This window comes from Carettochelys insculpta, chromosome 5, assembly GCF_033958435.1.
Source record: "Carettochelys insculpta isolate YL-2023 chromosome 5, ASM3395843v1, whole genome shotgun sequence".
Taxonomy (NCBI): domain Eukaryota; kingdom Metazoa; phylum Chordata; order Testudines; family Carettochelyidae; genus Carettochelys; species Carettochelys insculpta.
Window position 1 is genome coordinate 104,733,748 of NC_134141.1, and position 16,322 is coordinate 104,750,069.

Consider the following 16,322-nt stretch of genomic DNA (forward strand, 5'->3'; position numbering starts at 1 on the left):
ACGAGCTGCGCAGGCCCCTGGGACCAAGGGTGGCGGCCACCCCCGAGCACCTGGTGGACACTGCCCCTCCCCCATGTGGACAGCGGTGAGGAGGCAGGCCCCTCCAGCACCACCAGCCCCCCATGTGGAGACCGGCCCACCAAGACTGAGGGCAACAATGAGGGCTCCAGCGATGGGACCCTCATTATCACCCTCCCCTCCGGAACATAAAGCTGGGTGTCATCAAACCAGGCCTCACCCGAGCCCGACAGGTCATGGCTGGTACATTCCGGGCAAGCGGGACATTGCAAGGGATGGGGACAGCCGCCCCACCCCCCGCCCCAAACAGCCCCACAACCCACACACCTGAGGATGGAGGGCAGAGCACGGGCTGATCCTTGCCAAGTGAGAACCCCTAGGCATCTGGGATCTCACAGACCATCAGTTGGCAGGGAAGTGGGGCAGGAGGCAAGGGAGCATGGGATCCAGCCCTCCCTGGGTCAGGAGCCGGCACTCACAGTCTGCCCCCACCATCCCCTTCAGTCTCCACAGGTCCCTTGCCAGTCAGCCAACATCATGGAGCTGTGCAGGCCACGGGTGCAGAGGGCCGGGAGACCACCCCGTTGTCCCAGCCTGCATGCCCCCCCATGGCCGCGGCCAGGCCTCTCGGAGACGGTGGTGGAGGGAAGAGGCGGCGACTGCCTACCAGGCGGTTGTGCAGGAGATGACCGGAGAGCTGTGGGAATGGCTGGAGATGCAGTGGCATGTGTGGGCAAGGCTGGCCAGCAGCATGGACACCATGTTCCAGGTCTTAGCTGCCCATCCCACCCAGCCTCCTGCCCCTCACCAGCCCCTCCCGCAGCTGCTCGACATGTGGCAGACCTGGCACCAGCTGAGTGCATCGAGCTGGCCCAGTGGCTGCTGATGGAGGCAGACACACCTGGCCCGGCCCCAGCAGCCCCTCCTGCATACCCCTTGGAAGCAAAGCCTGCAACACCCCAACCCCAGCCCTACCTCACCATGGCCCTGGCCCCGTCGCACCCCCACAGGGGGCCCCAGTCGCAGGGCAGTAGGGGTAGCCATGGCTGACGTGGCTCCTGGCCCCCCATGCCTTCAGCCAACTGACACAATTCCCATTCCAGCCCCCTCCCAGTTCGGCCCCCCACCCGAGCCTCTGCCTCCCCACTGCCAAACATTCCCCCCATACGCACCAAAGGTTACCACATTCAATTCCATGTTGTACAATACTTTATTTCCCCTATTAAAGTGTGTTGTTGCCACCTTAACCTGTGTCCCTGGTGCTTCATGGGGGGGAGGGGGGAAGAGTGAGGGGGGAGTGTAAAGAGTGAAAGGTAGTGTGGTGTGGTGTGCGGTGCACTGTGTGGCTGGGGCAGGGGGGAGGGAGAGAGAGGTCAGGGCAGGCCCTGCATGAAGGCCTGGCACAGGGCATCCTGGACCCTGACCCCATCCCACTGTGCCTCATGGCACAGGGCAGTTGGTGGGTGCTCATAGCCAGCCCTGGGTCTGCAGCCCAGCCCTGCATAAAGGGCTGCCAGAGGCCCTCCACAAGGTTTTGGAGAACACATCAGGTGGCAATGACCGTGGGGATGTTCAGGATGCTGACATCCAGCCTGGTAAGGCTGCGAAACCTCCCCTTCAGCCTCCCCAGTGCCCACCTGGCTGTGCCCCGGCAGGTTAAGATGACTGTTAAAGGTGTCCTAGGCTGGCATGGTGTGTCTGGTACAGGGCTGCATGAGACACGGGTGCAGCAGGTATGCGGTGTTGGCCACAATGCATGGGGGCATCATGATGTCCCTGAATGGGAGCTCCCACGGGGGTGGGGGGCGGCATACACGTCCTCCTGCATACGGCATCCCAGTCATGAATTCCAGAACACCCAGGCATCATGGGCCCTGCTCAGCCACCCCATACACACGTCCAGGAAATGGCCCTCATGTCTACCAGGGCCTGGAGTAACAATGAGTGGTACCCCCTCCTGTTTATGTAGGTGCCCCGATGTGGTCTGGAGCCCAGATCACAACATGTGTCCTGTCCAGGGCTCCAAAACAGTTGGGAAGCCCAGGTCTGCGAACCCACCAAGGGTGGCAGCCAGGTCCTCCAGGGTCACGACACATCGCAGAAGCACTGTGTTGATGGCTTGGATGACTTGTAGGGGGAAGGAGGGGACGTCCATGACTGCCAGACTGGGAATCCCCCTGCCTCCCGCTTCCCACCAGGAGCCCCCTGCCTCCTTCCCAGTTTCCCCCTCGGGGGTGGGTCCATGGTGGGGGCTGGCCATACCTCCTTCAGCACTGCTCCAATGGTGGCTTTGCTGACGCCAAATTCATACCCAATGGATCTGTGATTGTCAGGGGTGGCCAACCACCATAGTGAGATCGCCACCCTCTTCCGCACTGGGAGCGCTGCCCGCATACGTGTGTCCCGGTGCTGGACGAATGGGGTGAGCTGGTGGCAGAAGTCCTTGAATGTCTGCCAGGTCATCCTGAAATTCCTCGGCCACCGCTTGTCATCCCAGTCCTCCAGCACCAGTTGGTCCCAGCATTCAGTGCTGGGGGCGTAGGCCCACTGATGCCAGCTTGGGGAGGAACCGAGGAGGGCCAGCATGAGTGTGGCAAGGGCCTCAAGGCTAGGTCCCAGGAGGGCAAGCCACCCACACTGCTGATGTTGCATGGCGAGCAGCATGGCCAGCAGGCTGACCAGGATTGAGAGGGCATCGTACTTGAGGAGGTAGGGAGCTGGCATGGTCTCCAGCTGTTCCCTGTGTATGTGCTGCTGCTGTCTTCAGCCTGTCAGCCTTGAGCACATGTGGGCTCTGGGTGTTGGGAGGGGCTCTTTAAGGGGTAGGCTGGCTGAGAGCCCAGAATGGCTTGTCGGCCATGTGACCCCATGCCTGCATCATTTCCTGGCCCCTTATGTCGAAGTAGGGACTAACTGTGTGTAAACATTTAACTTCAAAGTAAGGAAAATCTCACTTGGAAGTAAGGGAGGTTGCATTTTGTGTGTGGACGCTCTATTTCAAAGTAAGCAACTTCAAAGTTAGTTTGTAGTTTAGACACAGCCACAATGATTTGTAATGTGATATATGTTTACTGCAGGATTTTCACAAACATTTTACATATTCTGTCTCCTCACACTTTACATGTGTGTATTGCTGTCTTCCTGACTTTCACTCCTGAACTTTCTCTCTCTTTGGAGGACACTAGGGGGGAGTTATCCAATGTTTTGGGAACACATAATTTGCTATTTAGATATGAGTAGTTCATTTTTGGGCTTTTAGACATTCTCTATTTATTGAAAATAATCAGGAGAGCTTTTTTTTTTTTTTTTTTTTTTTAAACTTTGCAGTTATAGCATCATGAGCCACGAAGAAGTACTTAAAGAGCGGCAGGTTGCAGACCTCTGCTCTAGAGTCAATATCTGAATACAGTTGCTGCCCTGGAACAGGGTATCTGATGTGTTGGCTAAGATTCCCCTTAAGAAGTGATTTCGTGTTGACCATCCGTTTAGAAACTCATACATAAATTGTAAATACAACACTAAGAAAATTTCTAGACTCTATATTGTAGATTTCTCCTTTAATGGAAAACTGACCTGACAAGACCATTAAATCTGCTTCTGTTCAGAGGTGGGCAGTACATGTGTCTGACGACAAACAGCATTTCTGATCAGAAAATATTAGTTATTCCTGTTGCATTGAGATGAACACATGATGGGGGAGCTCAGAGAAATCAGAGCGGCCAAAGAATCAATAAATTCCTCTACTGGACCAACTTTTATTTTTGAGAAAGATAAGCATTTGAGATTACAGCTTGGTCAGATCATGACGTGAGCTCTACGTTAGCTTGAAAACTTCTCTCACCAACACTGGTTGGTCCAGTACAAGATATTACCTCATTCACCTTCTGTCTCTATCCTGGGACTAACATGACAATAACAATACTACGTACAATAATTTTTTTTCTGGCCAGCAAGTCTATGAAGAACTAAGGAAGGACATAAACCAGGGACTTGGAGGTGTGACAAAATCATGAGTCTGAGTCACAGATTTCTCTCACCATAAGAAATTAATCTGCAAGGCCCTGAAATCTGCTACTGCTCAGCAGAGGTGTCACATTATTACAGCCATGTTGAAGTTCCAACCAGTTTTGAGAGTGGAGCAAATTTAAATGATGCTCAAACTGGGTTCTATGTTTTGCAAGTTTATGAAGGTTAGAGAAGACACATATAAGACATTCAAGTGATCTCTTTGCAACTCAGCCCCTTGCATCTATAATCAGACTATCTACTTTCAAATAATGTGGTGAGTGAACAGGCAGCCTTGTGAAGTTACTCCCATAAAAAAAAGTGAAGACGACAAAGCATTGACAGAGATATGGCAGCTATGCCAACTCCAAAAGTTGTATTTAAGAATTTCAGAAGAGACACTTTTTGTAAGAGTTACAAGAACTGCAGGGGGCCAGGATACCTATTCAATTTCCCAGTAAAGAGCAAGTTCTAAAACTAAACTGCCTTGTCTTCTTTTTTGATAGAGCTACACTGGAAAAATTAATAGGAATATTACAGTAATATCTCATAACAGTAGAGTTGTCCCTCTGCAACTTTAACTGAGCAAGTTTAATGAAATAGTGGCAAAATGCCTGAATTCCATCTGTATCTGTGCTATAGTATACAACTGCATCATTAATTGCAACAAAAAAACACGTTTCTTAGGGTTTTTTTATATTGGAACTTTACTGCACTGTAAGTTTCTTACTCAGAGTCGGGGGGTAGAGGGTGGGGAAAATCACACATGCCAAGCAGAGTATGTTACGGTGCTGGGAGCCTTAGCTACTCCCGCTCGTGTAGGTGGTTTATCTAGAACCCTGCTGTGAATGAGCTTTAAACTTAGAAGCACAGACAAGGCTTATACAGATAAGTACTGTTCCTGCACCACCTCCCTTTCAATCTCAACTGTGCTGTACACTATGCTGTCCAGAGTCTCAAAAATAACTGATATTAAAATCAAGCTGGCTGACAAAGGGGATGCTATAGTCATCATGAATAAGTTAGACTACGAACAGCAGGCAGCTAGACAACTATCTAACACCACATTTTACAGACATCTTTCCTCAAATCCCAATTTGGAATTCCAAAAGAAACTACACCATCTACTTAAAGAACTCCATGCCTCTACTCAAGACCAAATTCACACAGACACACCATCTGAGCCTTGACCTGGCTTATTCTATTTACTGCCTAAAATCCACAAACCTGGAAACCCAGGATGTCCTATCATTTCAGATATTGGCATCCTTACTACCGGACTGTCCAGATATGTAGACTCCCCCCTCAAACCCTAGGCCACCAGCACTCCTAGGTATCTCTGAGATACCACTGACTTTCTGAGGAAATTACAAAACACTGGAAACCTTCCTGACAATTCCATCCTTGCCACCATGGATGTAGAGGCCCTCTACACCACTATTCCATACGAAGATGGACCACAAGCTATCAGGAATACCATCCCCGATGTTACCACAGCAAATCTGGTCGCTAACCTATGTAACTTTGTTCTCACTCACAAGTATTTCTGATTTGGGAACAACTTATACCTCCAGATGAGCGACACTGCTATGGGCACCCGCATAGCCCCACAGTATGCTAACACTTTTATGGCCGACTTAGAACAACGATTCCTTAGCTCTCGTATCCTATTACCCCTTCTCTACTTATGCTACATCAATGACATCTTTACCATTTGGACCCACAGTAAAGAGACTCTGGAAGAATTCCACAGAGATTTTAACAATCTGCATCCTACCCTCAATCTCAGCCTTGACTATTCCACACGAGAAATATATTTCCTGGATATCACAGTACAAATCACTGATGGCCACATCGACACCACACACTACCAGAAACCAACTGACTGCTACACTTACCTACATGCCTCCAGCTTCCATCCAGCTCACACGACACAATCCATCATTCGCAGTCAAGCCCTTAGATACAATCGCATCTGCTCTGATTCCCCTGAAAGAGACTGAAAACTACAAGACCTCTACCAAGCATTTGCAGACCTGAGTTAACCACCGGGAGAAGTTAAAAAACAAGTGACAGTGCCAGACGAATACCCAGAAGCCAAGTACTTCAAGATACGCCCAAGAAGATCAACAACAGAACACCACTTGTCAACACCTACAGACCCCAACTCCAACTCCTGCAATGCATCATTAAAAACCTATTCTGGATCAGAAGGCTACACTCCAGAAGGCTGTAGGTGACAGGCCTGTTCTTTCCTATAGACAACCTCCCATCCTGAGAAACACTGTCATCAGCAATCACAGGCTACAGCACAGTAATACGAATCCTGGAACTTTTCCTTGCAACAAACTGCTGCCAACTTTGTCCATATATTTATTCTTGGGATACTATCACTGGACCTAACCAAAAAAAACAAAAAAGCAGTCAAGTAGCACTTTAAAGACTAACAAAATAATATATTAGGTGATGAGCTTTCGTGAGAGAGACCAACTTCTTCAGATCTGCAAATTCTGATCAAAGTGAACTGACAAATGTAACTGGTAGAATTCCCTCAAGCAGCTTTCTCCTAGGCTCCTTCTCCAGAAGCAACAGGGAGGTCAGAGAACTGGAGGCTCTTCCAGTCACTTTATGGCTGCCTGGAAGCCATGTGTCAGGTGCAAAGAGAAGAAAGGCCATTGACCAATTGTGGGAAGATCCTGCCTGTAAGCTAATGTTCTGATTGTTTATTTCCCTTTTCCACAGCTCCCCGAGTGTGTTCCCAACACCACAGAACAGCACACGGTCCAGAACTGATAAGATCTGGAGGGATCCTAAATCTGTAAAAAATTATAATGATGTGTGAGGGTCCCAGCTAACCCTATGTCCCCAACATCTAATTTGCTGACAGATGCTACTGCAACAACAGAATTTGGAATAGTTGCAATTCATGTTAACAATCTCACTGATGCATTAGTCCTTACACTGCTGTAAGACAAATGCAAGAAAAGAGCATAAGATAAATTCATAAGAGCGCCATTAGAAAAACAAAGCAACAACGTCTCTCCTCACACAACAAAATACCACTAATTTGCAGGACTCTTATCTTATTTTTGCCAAACTCCCATAAGATTTCTAGTGCCCCTGTGTACACCCAGGGAATAAGCAAGATACACAGAATCTTAACATTACTCAAAGGTAAAACACAAAGATCAGAATTTGTCATATTTGTAATTCACTTATATTTGTGAAAACTTTACCATTTTCAAAAAAAAAAAAGTACAAAATGTAATTAGTAGAAACATATCCTCACCACTTTGTACCCCGTATCTGTTTTGCATGCTTTTCTCCCTGAAAACATTAGGATTCCTGGCCAGGACAGCCTGCAGCAAGACTGGTATATCTCCCTCCGGATCATCACTGCCAAGGTTATCTTTCAATTCTCTGGGATTGAAGAGATAAGCAAACAAAAAAAGTGAATGTTTTCAAAATATCGGAGGATACAGGTTAAAGCCACAGAACTGTTCAACAATGAATGGAATGAAGGCTAAAATGTTGGCCCTTTGCTTCTGAATTTGAGATTCTTAATTCTTTTTCAGAGAATGGAGGGAAAGTATTTGTATCCGTCTTCATCTTAATAATTTCCCCATTTCTACCAGTTAGATAGACCAGGGGTCAGCAATCTTTGAGGCAGAGCGCTGAAATATGACCTTTTGACCTCTATGTACTGTCCGAGTGCCAGTGATATTTTTAAAGTTACTAAATAGATCTACTTATAACAACTTCATTAATAAAGAGTCAGAACTTTACTGTTTAGTTGGTGGTTGGCAGCATTAGCTGGTATTTTGTTAATTCACAGGTGGCATGGCTTTGAGCAAGCGCCGGCTGCATGGGGAGGAGTGGTGGGGCTGAGCTCCTGCCTCACATGCTGGTAAAAATCGGCTGGCGTACCGCTCTTGGCATCCACTCCAGGAGTTGATGACCCCTGAGTCAGACTTATGAGAAATCTTCCCATGTTTACTCTGATCACCTTTCCTTCTCCATCACAAAACAATGTATTAATGGCAAAGCCACCAAGAAGGTGTCATTTTATAATAAGACAACCCTTACTTTACCTCACACTTAGGTTTCAAGCTAACAATGTAAGCAAGTTTCCTCTTTAAATCACACAAATACCATATCCTTAATAGGACAGGACTGTCTCTCATCCACTCATGGGAGTTACAGGATTTTCTTTAAAATTTTCCTATTTTTACACCATCCCTAAGTTAAGAGCTCTTTAAAAATATTGGTGTGTCTTAGGTGATTGGCTTCACACTCAATCATACAAAATTACTAGAACATTTGGAGAGCAGTATTGGAGACAAAGCCCGAAGATGAGCTAATTCACAAGACAAAAAAAGATCAGGAAGCATATTTGACAATGGTCTGAAAATTCTAATTCCAGGAGCCAGTCAGAGCAGAAAAGTTACAAGAGCCAGCAGAGAAATATAAGCATATTCATAGCAGTGTTAGAGAAATAACTGTGCAGCAATTATACAAATTCCTGTATAATCACTGACTAATAATGGACATAGGCCAGAGTACAGGAATGTTAGAGGGTCTCTGATCCCTATAAACAAAGAAGATCCAGATACTTTGTGCAAGCACAGGGGCTTCATTTGGCCAATTAAGGTAAAGGGCACACAGGGCTATAACAGGATCAGGAAGAATTTGAGAAGAAGTAGGTCCTTGATAGGAACTGGAAGAAGTCCTGAGGCAAAGGCTGAAAGCAAGAGAACAGCAGAGGGCTGACCAAGCTGGACAGCCAGGGCCAGAAGTCTGAAGGTACAAGAGCAGCAGAGTGAGTTGACTGCAGGACTTCTGAGCTGGAGCCAAGGGCCAGAGAGAAGTGAAGGTCTAAGATGTGAATGCAATAAAGGGAGTAATGAATGCTCACTTTGTGAGGATGAACTCTCAGCAGAGAGATGGTGCAGGATCCAACTGGAAGCGGTGAGGTCAGTGGTGTCCAAAAGGGAAGTAAGGGATCACCAGAGGGTGCCGCCCCCCGCCATGCACCCCCATACAGCCATGCACCCCCTCCCCCCTGCCAACACCAGACGCCACTCCTGGCAACGCCTGACCAGATTACCCCCGGAACACAGCTGGAGCCCACCAGGGCTGGAGGAGCAGCTGGAGGGGTGCCTCATGTGTGCAGCTCTCCTGACCCTCACTTTGCCACAGTGAGCTGCGCTGTTCGCCACATGTGGTGAACAGAGTATGTACTGGACACTGCTGGGTTAGGTGATGTCCTGACAGGAGGACATGATAGGACTGAGGGAAAATGGTGGTGAAAAATGCTGGAGGAGACTATGTATGTACAATGTCCACCCAATTAGATGTTGATAGACTTTAGGGACTATAGCCGCAAGGGATGATAAACAGATTGCATTCTGGGGCTTTTACAATGGATTATTTGCATGACTTTTTTTAAACAAACAGCATAATTCAAGAATGCCTGTTGTGGAAACTAAGAAGGCCTGAGGCGGGGAAGTAGGACAGCAAACCAGGCATTAGGGCACCAAGAGATGAGAGGGAGCTGGTGACAAGAGATATGAAAAACAGCATACAACTGATAAAGCCGCAACCTATAAAATTGCAAGTAACATCATATTTGGAGGAAAATATACAGTGATTCATATGTAATGGTACAATAAACATGCACTTTGATTGCCTAAAATTATTTAACTTTGTTCTAATATAAATTGGTACTATTGCACACACACTTGACACAGTTGCATGTTTTCATTTTTAATATTTCAAACCACTTCTTGTACCTATCCTTACAAATTTTAATCTCACAAAGAATAAAGCTATTCTGACACTCTGGTGTGAATAAATACAAAAGTACATACATATGATCTGTTGACACCTGGTTGAGGCTGTGTACAAGTTGTGACACCAGATTTTCATCCCTGCAGGCCAGAAGGCAGTTCACCTCTTCTGCTATCCGTCCATTAAAGAGCAGGCTTTTTGTAGTTGTAGCAGGTAAAGGTGATGGAAGAGGCAATTGGTTCAAAACTGTATTAAAAGAAAAAATAATTCAAATTATTCCATTAGATGTGCATCAATTTATTCTCTCACATCCTTAAACACGCATGCACGCACGCACGCACGCAGAGTTTGGAACACATGGAATCCTATATTAAAAAAAATGAATGAAGTCAAAACCACAAACTATATTATGGGATTATTTTAAATTTAATGTGTTATTGGAAAATGCTTTCTTTTTCAAAAATTTTCTAATAAACCAAAAAAACTCAATAATTAATACACTACAAAAACTTAGCCTTGGAGTTGAAGCAACTATATAAAATAGAGGGAAAAAATGGCTGCACACAATTCAGTGATTGTGTATATCCTGTGCCAAAAATATTCTTATTTCTTTTTAAAGTTGCAGTGGCACAGATCAAAAGTTCAATGTCACCTGTTTCCAAGGTGAAATGACTTAAGTTAGCGTGATCTGAGGGAAACTTGATTTAAATAAACTATGTTCATCTTGTTTTGCATTTCTATTTCTTATGTTCCTAAAGGGCAGTTCTGTCTCACTTGTTGATACAACCATTAAAACATGTTAATTAGCAAATAAATGTATCCTTTATACACGTATAACTAAATTTGGTACCCTTTTTCTTCCAAGGGTATGATATACTTGTACGAAGTTATTTCTGCAATTAGATAGCTTAACACATATTCATTCAAATATTTAATTTTTACATATTTTAACATGAAATTTATATTTGTCCATCAATACTGCATGCATGATTTTGCATCATGCATTATCATAGAAGGAAATATGAAAACAATCAAAACCAAACAATATTTTAAAATCAGTTATTTAAATTAAATTTTCTAAAATACAATAGATACATTTTAAAAAGAGTACCAAAAACTGTTTTCCTTTTGAAATAGGCTAATTTATTAAACAATGCCTAGTCATCATGTTCTTCAAGTTATTAATTGACTTCATTTCTCCAACCTTGTTTTTATTCATATACGGAAAGAGAAAGAAGAGTTCCTGATTTCCTTTTTTAATTTCCATTTGGTATCAACACTTAACAAACTAGACCACATAAAGAAAACGTTCTGTCTGCACATACAGAAAAGGATACTGCTATGAGAATCTGGCTTGGGTGACCAACTTTTTTGTATTGGGGCTGAACACAAAAATAGTCCAAATTCCCGCCCCCCCCCATCCCCAGGCTTAACCCCTCTCAGCCCCAAACCTGCCCCTTCATCCCCAGGCTTAATCCCTCTCAGCCCCAAATCTTATTCCTCCTCCCCACAACCCACCAAGAATTATCTTGCCTCAGACAATGAGCTCCATCTGCTGTTGCTTCCCCCTCACGGCTGACACCTCTCCCCCACTTCCTAGCGTGGCTGAGCAGCTCCAGCAGGGGCAGACTCAGCACCCTTCCCCCCAGACCTCCTGCTCACTTCCCCCACCTGCAGCATGGGCAGCTCCCTGCTCTGCCGTGCTGAAAAAATGGAACTAAATTTAATTGGTTTAAGGGCTGGATTCCTCCCACTGCCCTGCTAGCCCGTAAACCAATTACATTTAGTTCCATTATTTCAGTCACAGCAGGGCAGGGAGCTGCAAGTGGCTCTTTAAAGAGCTGCATACAGCTACCGAGCTGCAGGTTGCCGACCCCTGTCACAGCCTGACTACACCCCATGCCCCACACTCACTTTGGCCGCTTACGTAAAATGGCGCTGCTGCCACGGGAAAAGGCTTCGCAGGCCAGATAAAAGAGCTTTGAGGGCTGGATTCTGACCCACAGACCATGTGTTAGCACTTCAAGAAACTATGATTCCAGGTGATCAGCCAATAATTTCCACAACTGAGTCATTAGACTTTCTTTCAAACTTCAACACCAAACATGTACTGCTTGAATGTTTCAGCTCCAGCTCTGAAATTTACTATGGCATGACAGATGGATGATTATTTGTTCTTTATGTCATAGCAGCATCTTCCAGTTCAGTAGCTGAGCATCTATACTCCAGCACTTTCTCTGTCGAGAATATTGGCAAGAAAATGAGGTAGGGTTAATTTTGATCCATCCACTTCTTCACAGCATGAACTTTAACTCTGTTGTTGGATATTTCCTTCTGCGCGTTTCTTGGAATTTCTTTCCAAATTATAACAGCAGCAGCAGTAAGGGAGCTATCTTTTTTGCAGTTTGTCTATATCTATGGAAATAGGTTTCAGAATATTCAACATGGCTTCCACGTTTCTCTTTAATCCAACATTGACTGTAGCAGTCCTCCTATTTTTTCATGACAGTCTTCTCAGATAGCTAGTTTTTAATTTCAAAGAACTCAAAATAATCAACCAATGAGTTCCTTGTGCATCTTTGGAGATAATTAGTTTTCATCCTCTGTTTCATCAGTGACGCTGAAGCAAAATAATTGTTAAAGAAGCTTTTCATAATTTCAACAATATTTTCTGTTGTTGTTGGAGGACTTAATTCTTTGGATAGAAGATACATTATAAGAGCCCAGTGCCCATTTGATGTAAGATTCTAGTTCACTTCATTATCCTCTTCTAAGATGTCTTCTCTCAGTTTCAGCATATTGCTTCTAATTTATTTAAAAATTTTATCATAGTGAGTTTATGAGAAAATGTTATGGCCTAATTCATATTTGTGTTTTAAACAAAACTAAAAATAGTGAAAAAATATAGAAAGCACAAAAAAAATAAATAAAAAGTACTTACGGTCTGTGAGACTAGCAATCCCTGCAAGAGTTGTGATGGGAACATGAGGCATATCCCCATTCATCCTGAAGGTCTGGGATGGGTGCCTACACAGATATTTTAGTTCAGGTGCCAGCTATCATTACTTCCCATCTCCTAAGCACTGCAAAAAGTAAACAAAAACCAAACTAAAATTTAATTTGCTTAAGGTTGCTTAGATTGAAAAGAATTGCAAAGTTACAATGAAGGCTGAACAGTGTGTGTAAGTCTTAATTCACTTTCCTATTCAGAGAGGAAAACCTTCTTAATAAATAGTAAAGAATCAGTGACACAAAGGTTAGGATACCCCAAATGAATCTCATCTATACTGGGCTGAACAATTCATTTTCAAATAACAGAACAATGACTAAAAAGGCAAGCTTTTCCTTAGTATTTTATTACACAGGAAACTGTTGCTCAATTTATAAATTGTCAAGCAAATTAAATTGTTAACATTTTATTTGCTGGTATTCTTTTAATTATCAAACATTTGATGCATAAAAATATGTTAAACCTGATCTTCTTACAAATTACCTAAGGTTACTGTAATGTAAATATTAGTGAAAAAAATCTGTTTACTTCTTTAGACAGCATTTTATACCGATATAGTTCCAGTGTTTATATTCATATTCCAATCTGTAAGGATAGTCCGCATAACAACAGGATAGAGGAACATTACAAAACAGGAATGTGAGATGTATAATCACTAAAATTAGCAGGGCAACCACAGGCAGATATAGCACTTAAATCTAATTACAGATGAAAAGTTCTGTTTTACATGTCCAGAAATAACTAATCATCTGGGGTATCTCATTTATGGATGTCCAGTCTGGAACACCTGAAGGGATCTGATTCTCATGAAGGTATGTGTTCAGCTATTCTCGAAAAAGTGGAAGCACACAAGGTCATAGGTCATTTTTGGCGAGACGTTAAGCTTTAATGGACAGTATCCCTTTAATACTAGCTCTTTGCAAAAAGTAATACTTAACACATTACAGTTTCCCCTGCTCCCCAAGAACCTTTGTGAAGCTACTGCACTAACTTGTAGAATTCCTATAAAGCATCTCTTGGCTTAATTTTGGTCTTAGAAGTACTTTTTAAAATTTATATGCGGGAGGAGTTAATATTTTCAGAAGAATTTGTTATATGCTATAACAAGAGACACAGAACCTCATGTGAGATAAAGTGCATGCTTCCCTTAACTTCACACAGTTCTGCTAATGTATGTATTCTCTTTCAGTCAAAAATTTTCCCCTTAGCACAGTGGTTCCTAAACTTTTCAGTATCACATCCCCCCACTTTTGATTTTTGTGACACGCTCATGCCCCCAAATCTCTTCTTCACCAAATCCAATCCCTTTTTTAACAAAAAATTCTATTTGTAATTTAAAATAAACACAAGAACTTAATATAAAAATGTTACTTAAAATTAAAAATAAGCACAAATAGTTTTTCTTGACCCAAAAATTTAATAAAAATGTAATTTAACAGCAGAAACCAAATGAATTTAATAAGGATGACGACACTGCATTTTCTTCAGAAGTTGGGAAATCCTAGGTTTGAAAGATGAAAGTGTGCAAAAGCAAATAGTTTTTGACACCCACTTAATTTCTTTGTTTCATTTCCAATGTCACTAAACTTAAAAAGTTTGACAAAAATGGAAGAACAATCGAGATGATAATATAAATAAATAAATAAATAAATAAATATCTAAAATTCCTCCAAGCTTGAGTTTTTGAAATTATCATAGAATCATAGAAGAGTAGGACTGGAAGGGACCTCGAGAGGCCATCGAGTCCAGCCCCCTGCCCTCATGGCAGGACCAAGCATTTTCTAGACCATCCCTGAAAGCCATCTATCTAACCTCTTCTTAAATAGCTCCAGTGATGGAGATTCTACCACCTCCCTTGGCAATTCGTTCCAGTGTTTGATCACCCTGACAGTTAGGAACTTTTTCCAAATGTCCAACCTGAACCTCCCCTGCTGCAGTTTCAGTCCATTGCCTCTTGTTCTATCCTCAGAGGCAAGGAAAGAGAAGTTACTCACCATAGTAACGGTGGTTCTTCAAGATGTGTCCCTGTGGGTGCTCCACGTTAGATGTCGGGCTCGCCCCGGCGCTGCAGGTTGGATCTTTCCAGCAGTTTCTGCCGGACCGCGCATGGGCCGGTGCGCGCCGCTCCCTTGTGCGCTCCCGGCCACGTGCGCGATCTGGTCCCCGACAGTTCCTTGACCAACCGCCTCGGATGCTCCTGCAAAACACTAAACAGAGATCCAAAGTGGGGAGGATGGGCGGGTGGTGGAGCACCCACAGGGACACATCTCGAAGAACCACCGTTACTACGGTGAGTAACTTCTCTTTCTTCTACGAGTGTCCCCGTGGGTGCTCCACGTTAGGTGACTACCCAGCAGTAACCCAAGATAGGAGGTAGGTAATCGGTTTATGTGCAGCTTGTCCCCGAGAGGACCGCTGTCGAGAGACGGGTATCCTCTTGGAATACCCTGTGAAGGGTGTAATGTTTGGCGAAGGTGTCATAGTATGACCAGGTCGCCGCCCTGCAAATGTCTTTTAGCACAACGCCCTAGTGGAGTGAGCCCTGGGCGGGGCCAGTAAAGGAGTCTTTTTGAGTTCGTAGCACATTTTTATGCAGGATACCATGTGCTTCGAGATTCTCTGCGGAGAGAGACCTTCTCCTTTTGATTTGGGAGCGAGAGAGACTAGGAGTCTATCCGTTTTCCGGAAGGACTTAGTCCTGTCTATATAGAAAGCCAACGCCCTCCTAACGTCCAGGAGGTGTAGGCACGCCTCTTTGTTAGAGTTATGAGGCTTTGGATAAAACGAGGGTAAAACTATAGGTTCGTTAATACAAAACTCTGAAGAAACTTTGGGAACAAAGGCTGGATGCAGCCGTAAGGTTACCACCTCCTTGGAAATTACTGTGCAGGGTGGCGTTGCCATAACTGCTGCAAGCTCGCTCACCCTGCGAGCTGATGTGATTGCGAGAAGGAAGGTCGTCTTTATCGTAAGGAGACAGAGGGAAACCGTGGCTAAAGGTTCAAACGGTGGTCCCGTTAGCGCACTAAGCACCAGGTCCAAGCTCCACGAAGGTGGAAGCGGTTTCCGAGGGGGATATAGGTTTACCAGCCCTTTGAGGAACCTGGTAACCATGGGATGGGCAAACACCGTGTGCCCTTCCTCTTCATGTCTGAAAGCCGAAATAGCGGCAAGGTGGACCTTTAACGAGGATAGGGAGAGTCCTCCTCTCTTGAGGTCCAGTAAATACTCTAATATTACAGGTATAGGCACAGCAAGGGGGGCTAATTGTTTGGTAGAACACCATGCAGTGAAGCGAGTCCATTTCTGCTTGTAGGTCTTCCTGGTGGAAGTCCTCCTGCTACTTTCTAGGACTTGTGGCACTTCCTCTGTACATGTGCTCTCTAGGGAGCTGAGCCATGGATTAACCATGCCTGTAGTCGTAGGCCTCGGGGGTGTGGATGCACTATGGACCCCTGAGCTTGCGTGAGCAGATCCGGCGCCACCGGAAGGGGCATCG

The 16,322-nt window shown here is 44.6% G+C and overlaps 1 protein-coding gene across 5 annotated transcripts in view; it reads right to left on the reverse strand.

Annotated features, from left to right (window-relative positions):
• NIPBL (NIPBL cohesin loading factor) overlaps positions 1 to 16,322 on the reverse strand; it is a 319,709-nt gene that overhangs the window by 183,526 nt on the left and 119,861 nt on the right. For 4 of the 5 annotated variants that reach the window (XM_074995642.1, XM_074995643.1, XM_074995646.1 and 1 more), the window contains 3 exons: positions 12,755 to 12,896; positions 9,894 to 10,059; positions 7,313 to 7,443 (listed from right to left, as the gene is read on the reverse strand). In XM_074995642.1, the coding sequence (XP_074851743.1) occupies positions 7,313 to 7,443; positions 9,894 to 10,059; positions 12,755 to 12,818 (361 nt within the window). In that variant the 5' untranslated portion in view covers positions 12,819 to 12,896. Of the gene's footprint in view, positions 1 to 7,312; positions 7,444 to 9,893; positions 10,060 to 12,754; positions 12,897 to 16,322 lie in introns of those variants that run through there. The other variant, XM_074995645.1, reaches the window with a different exon arrangement.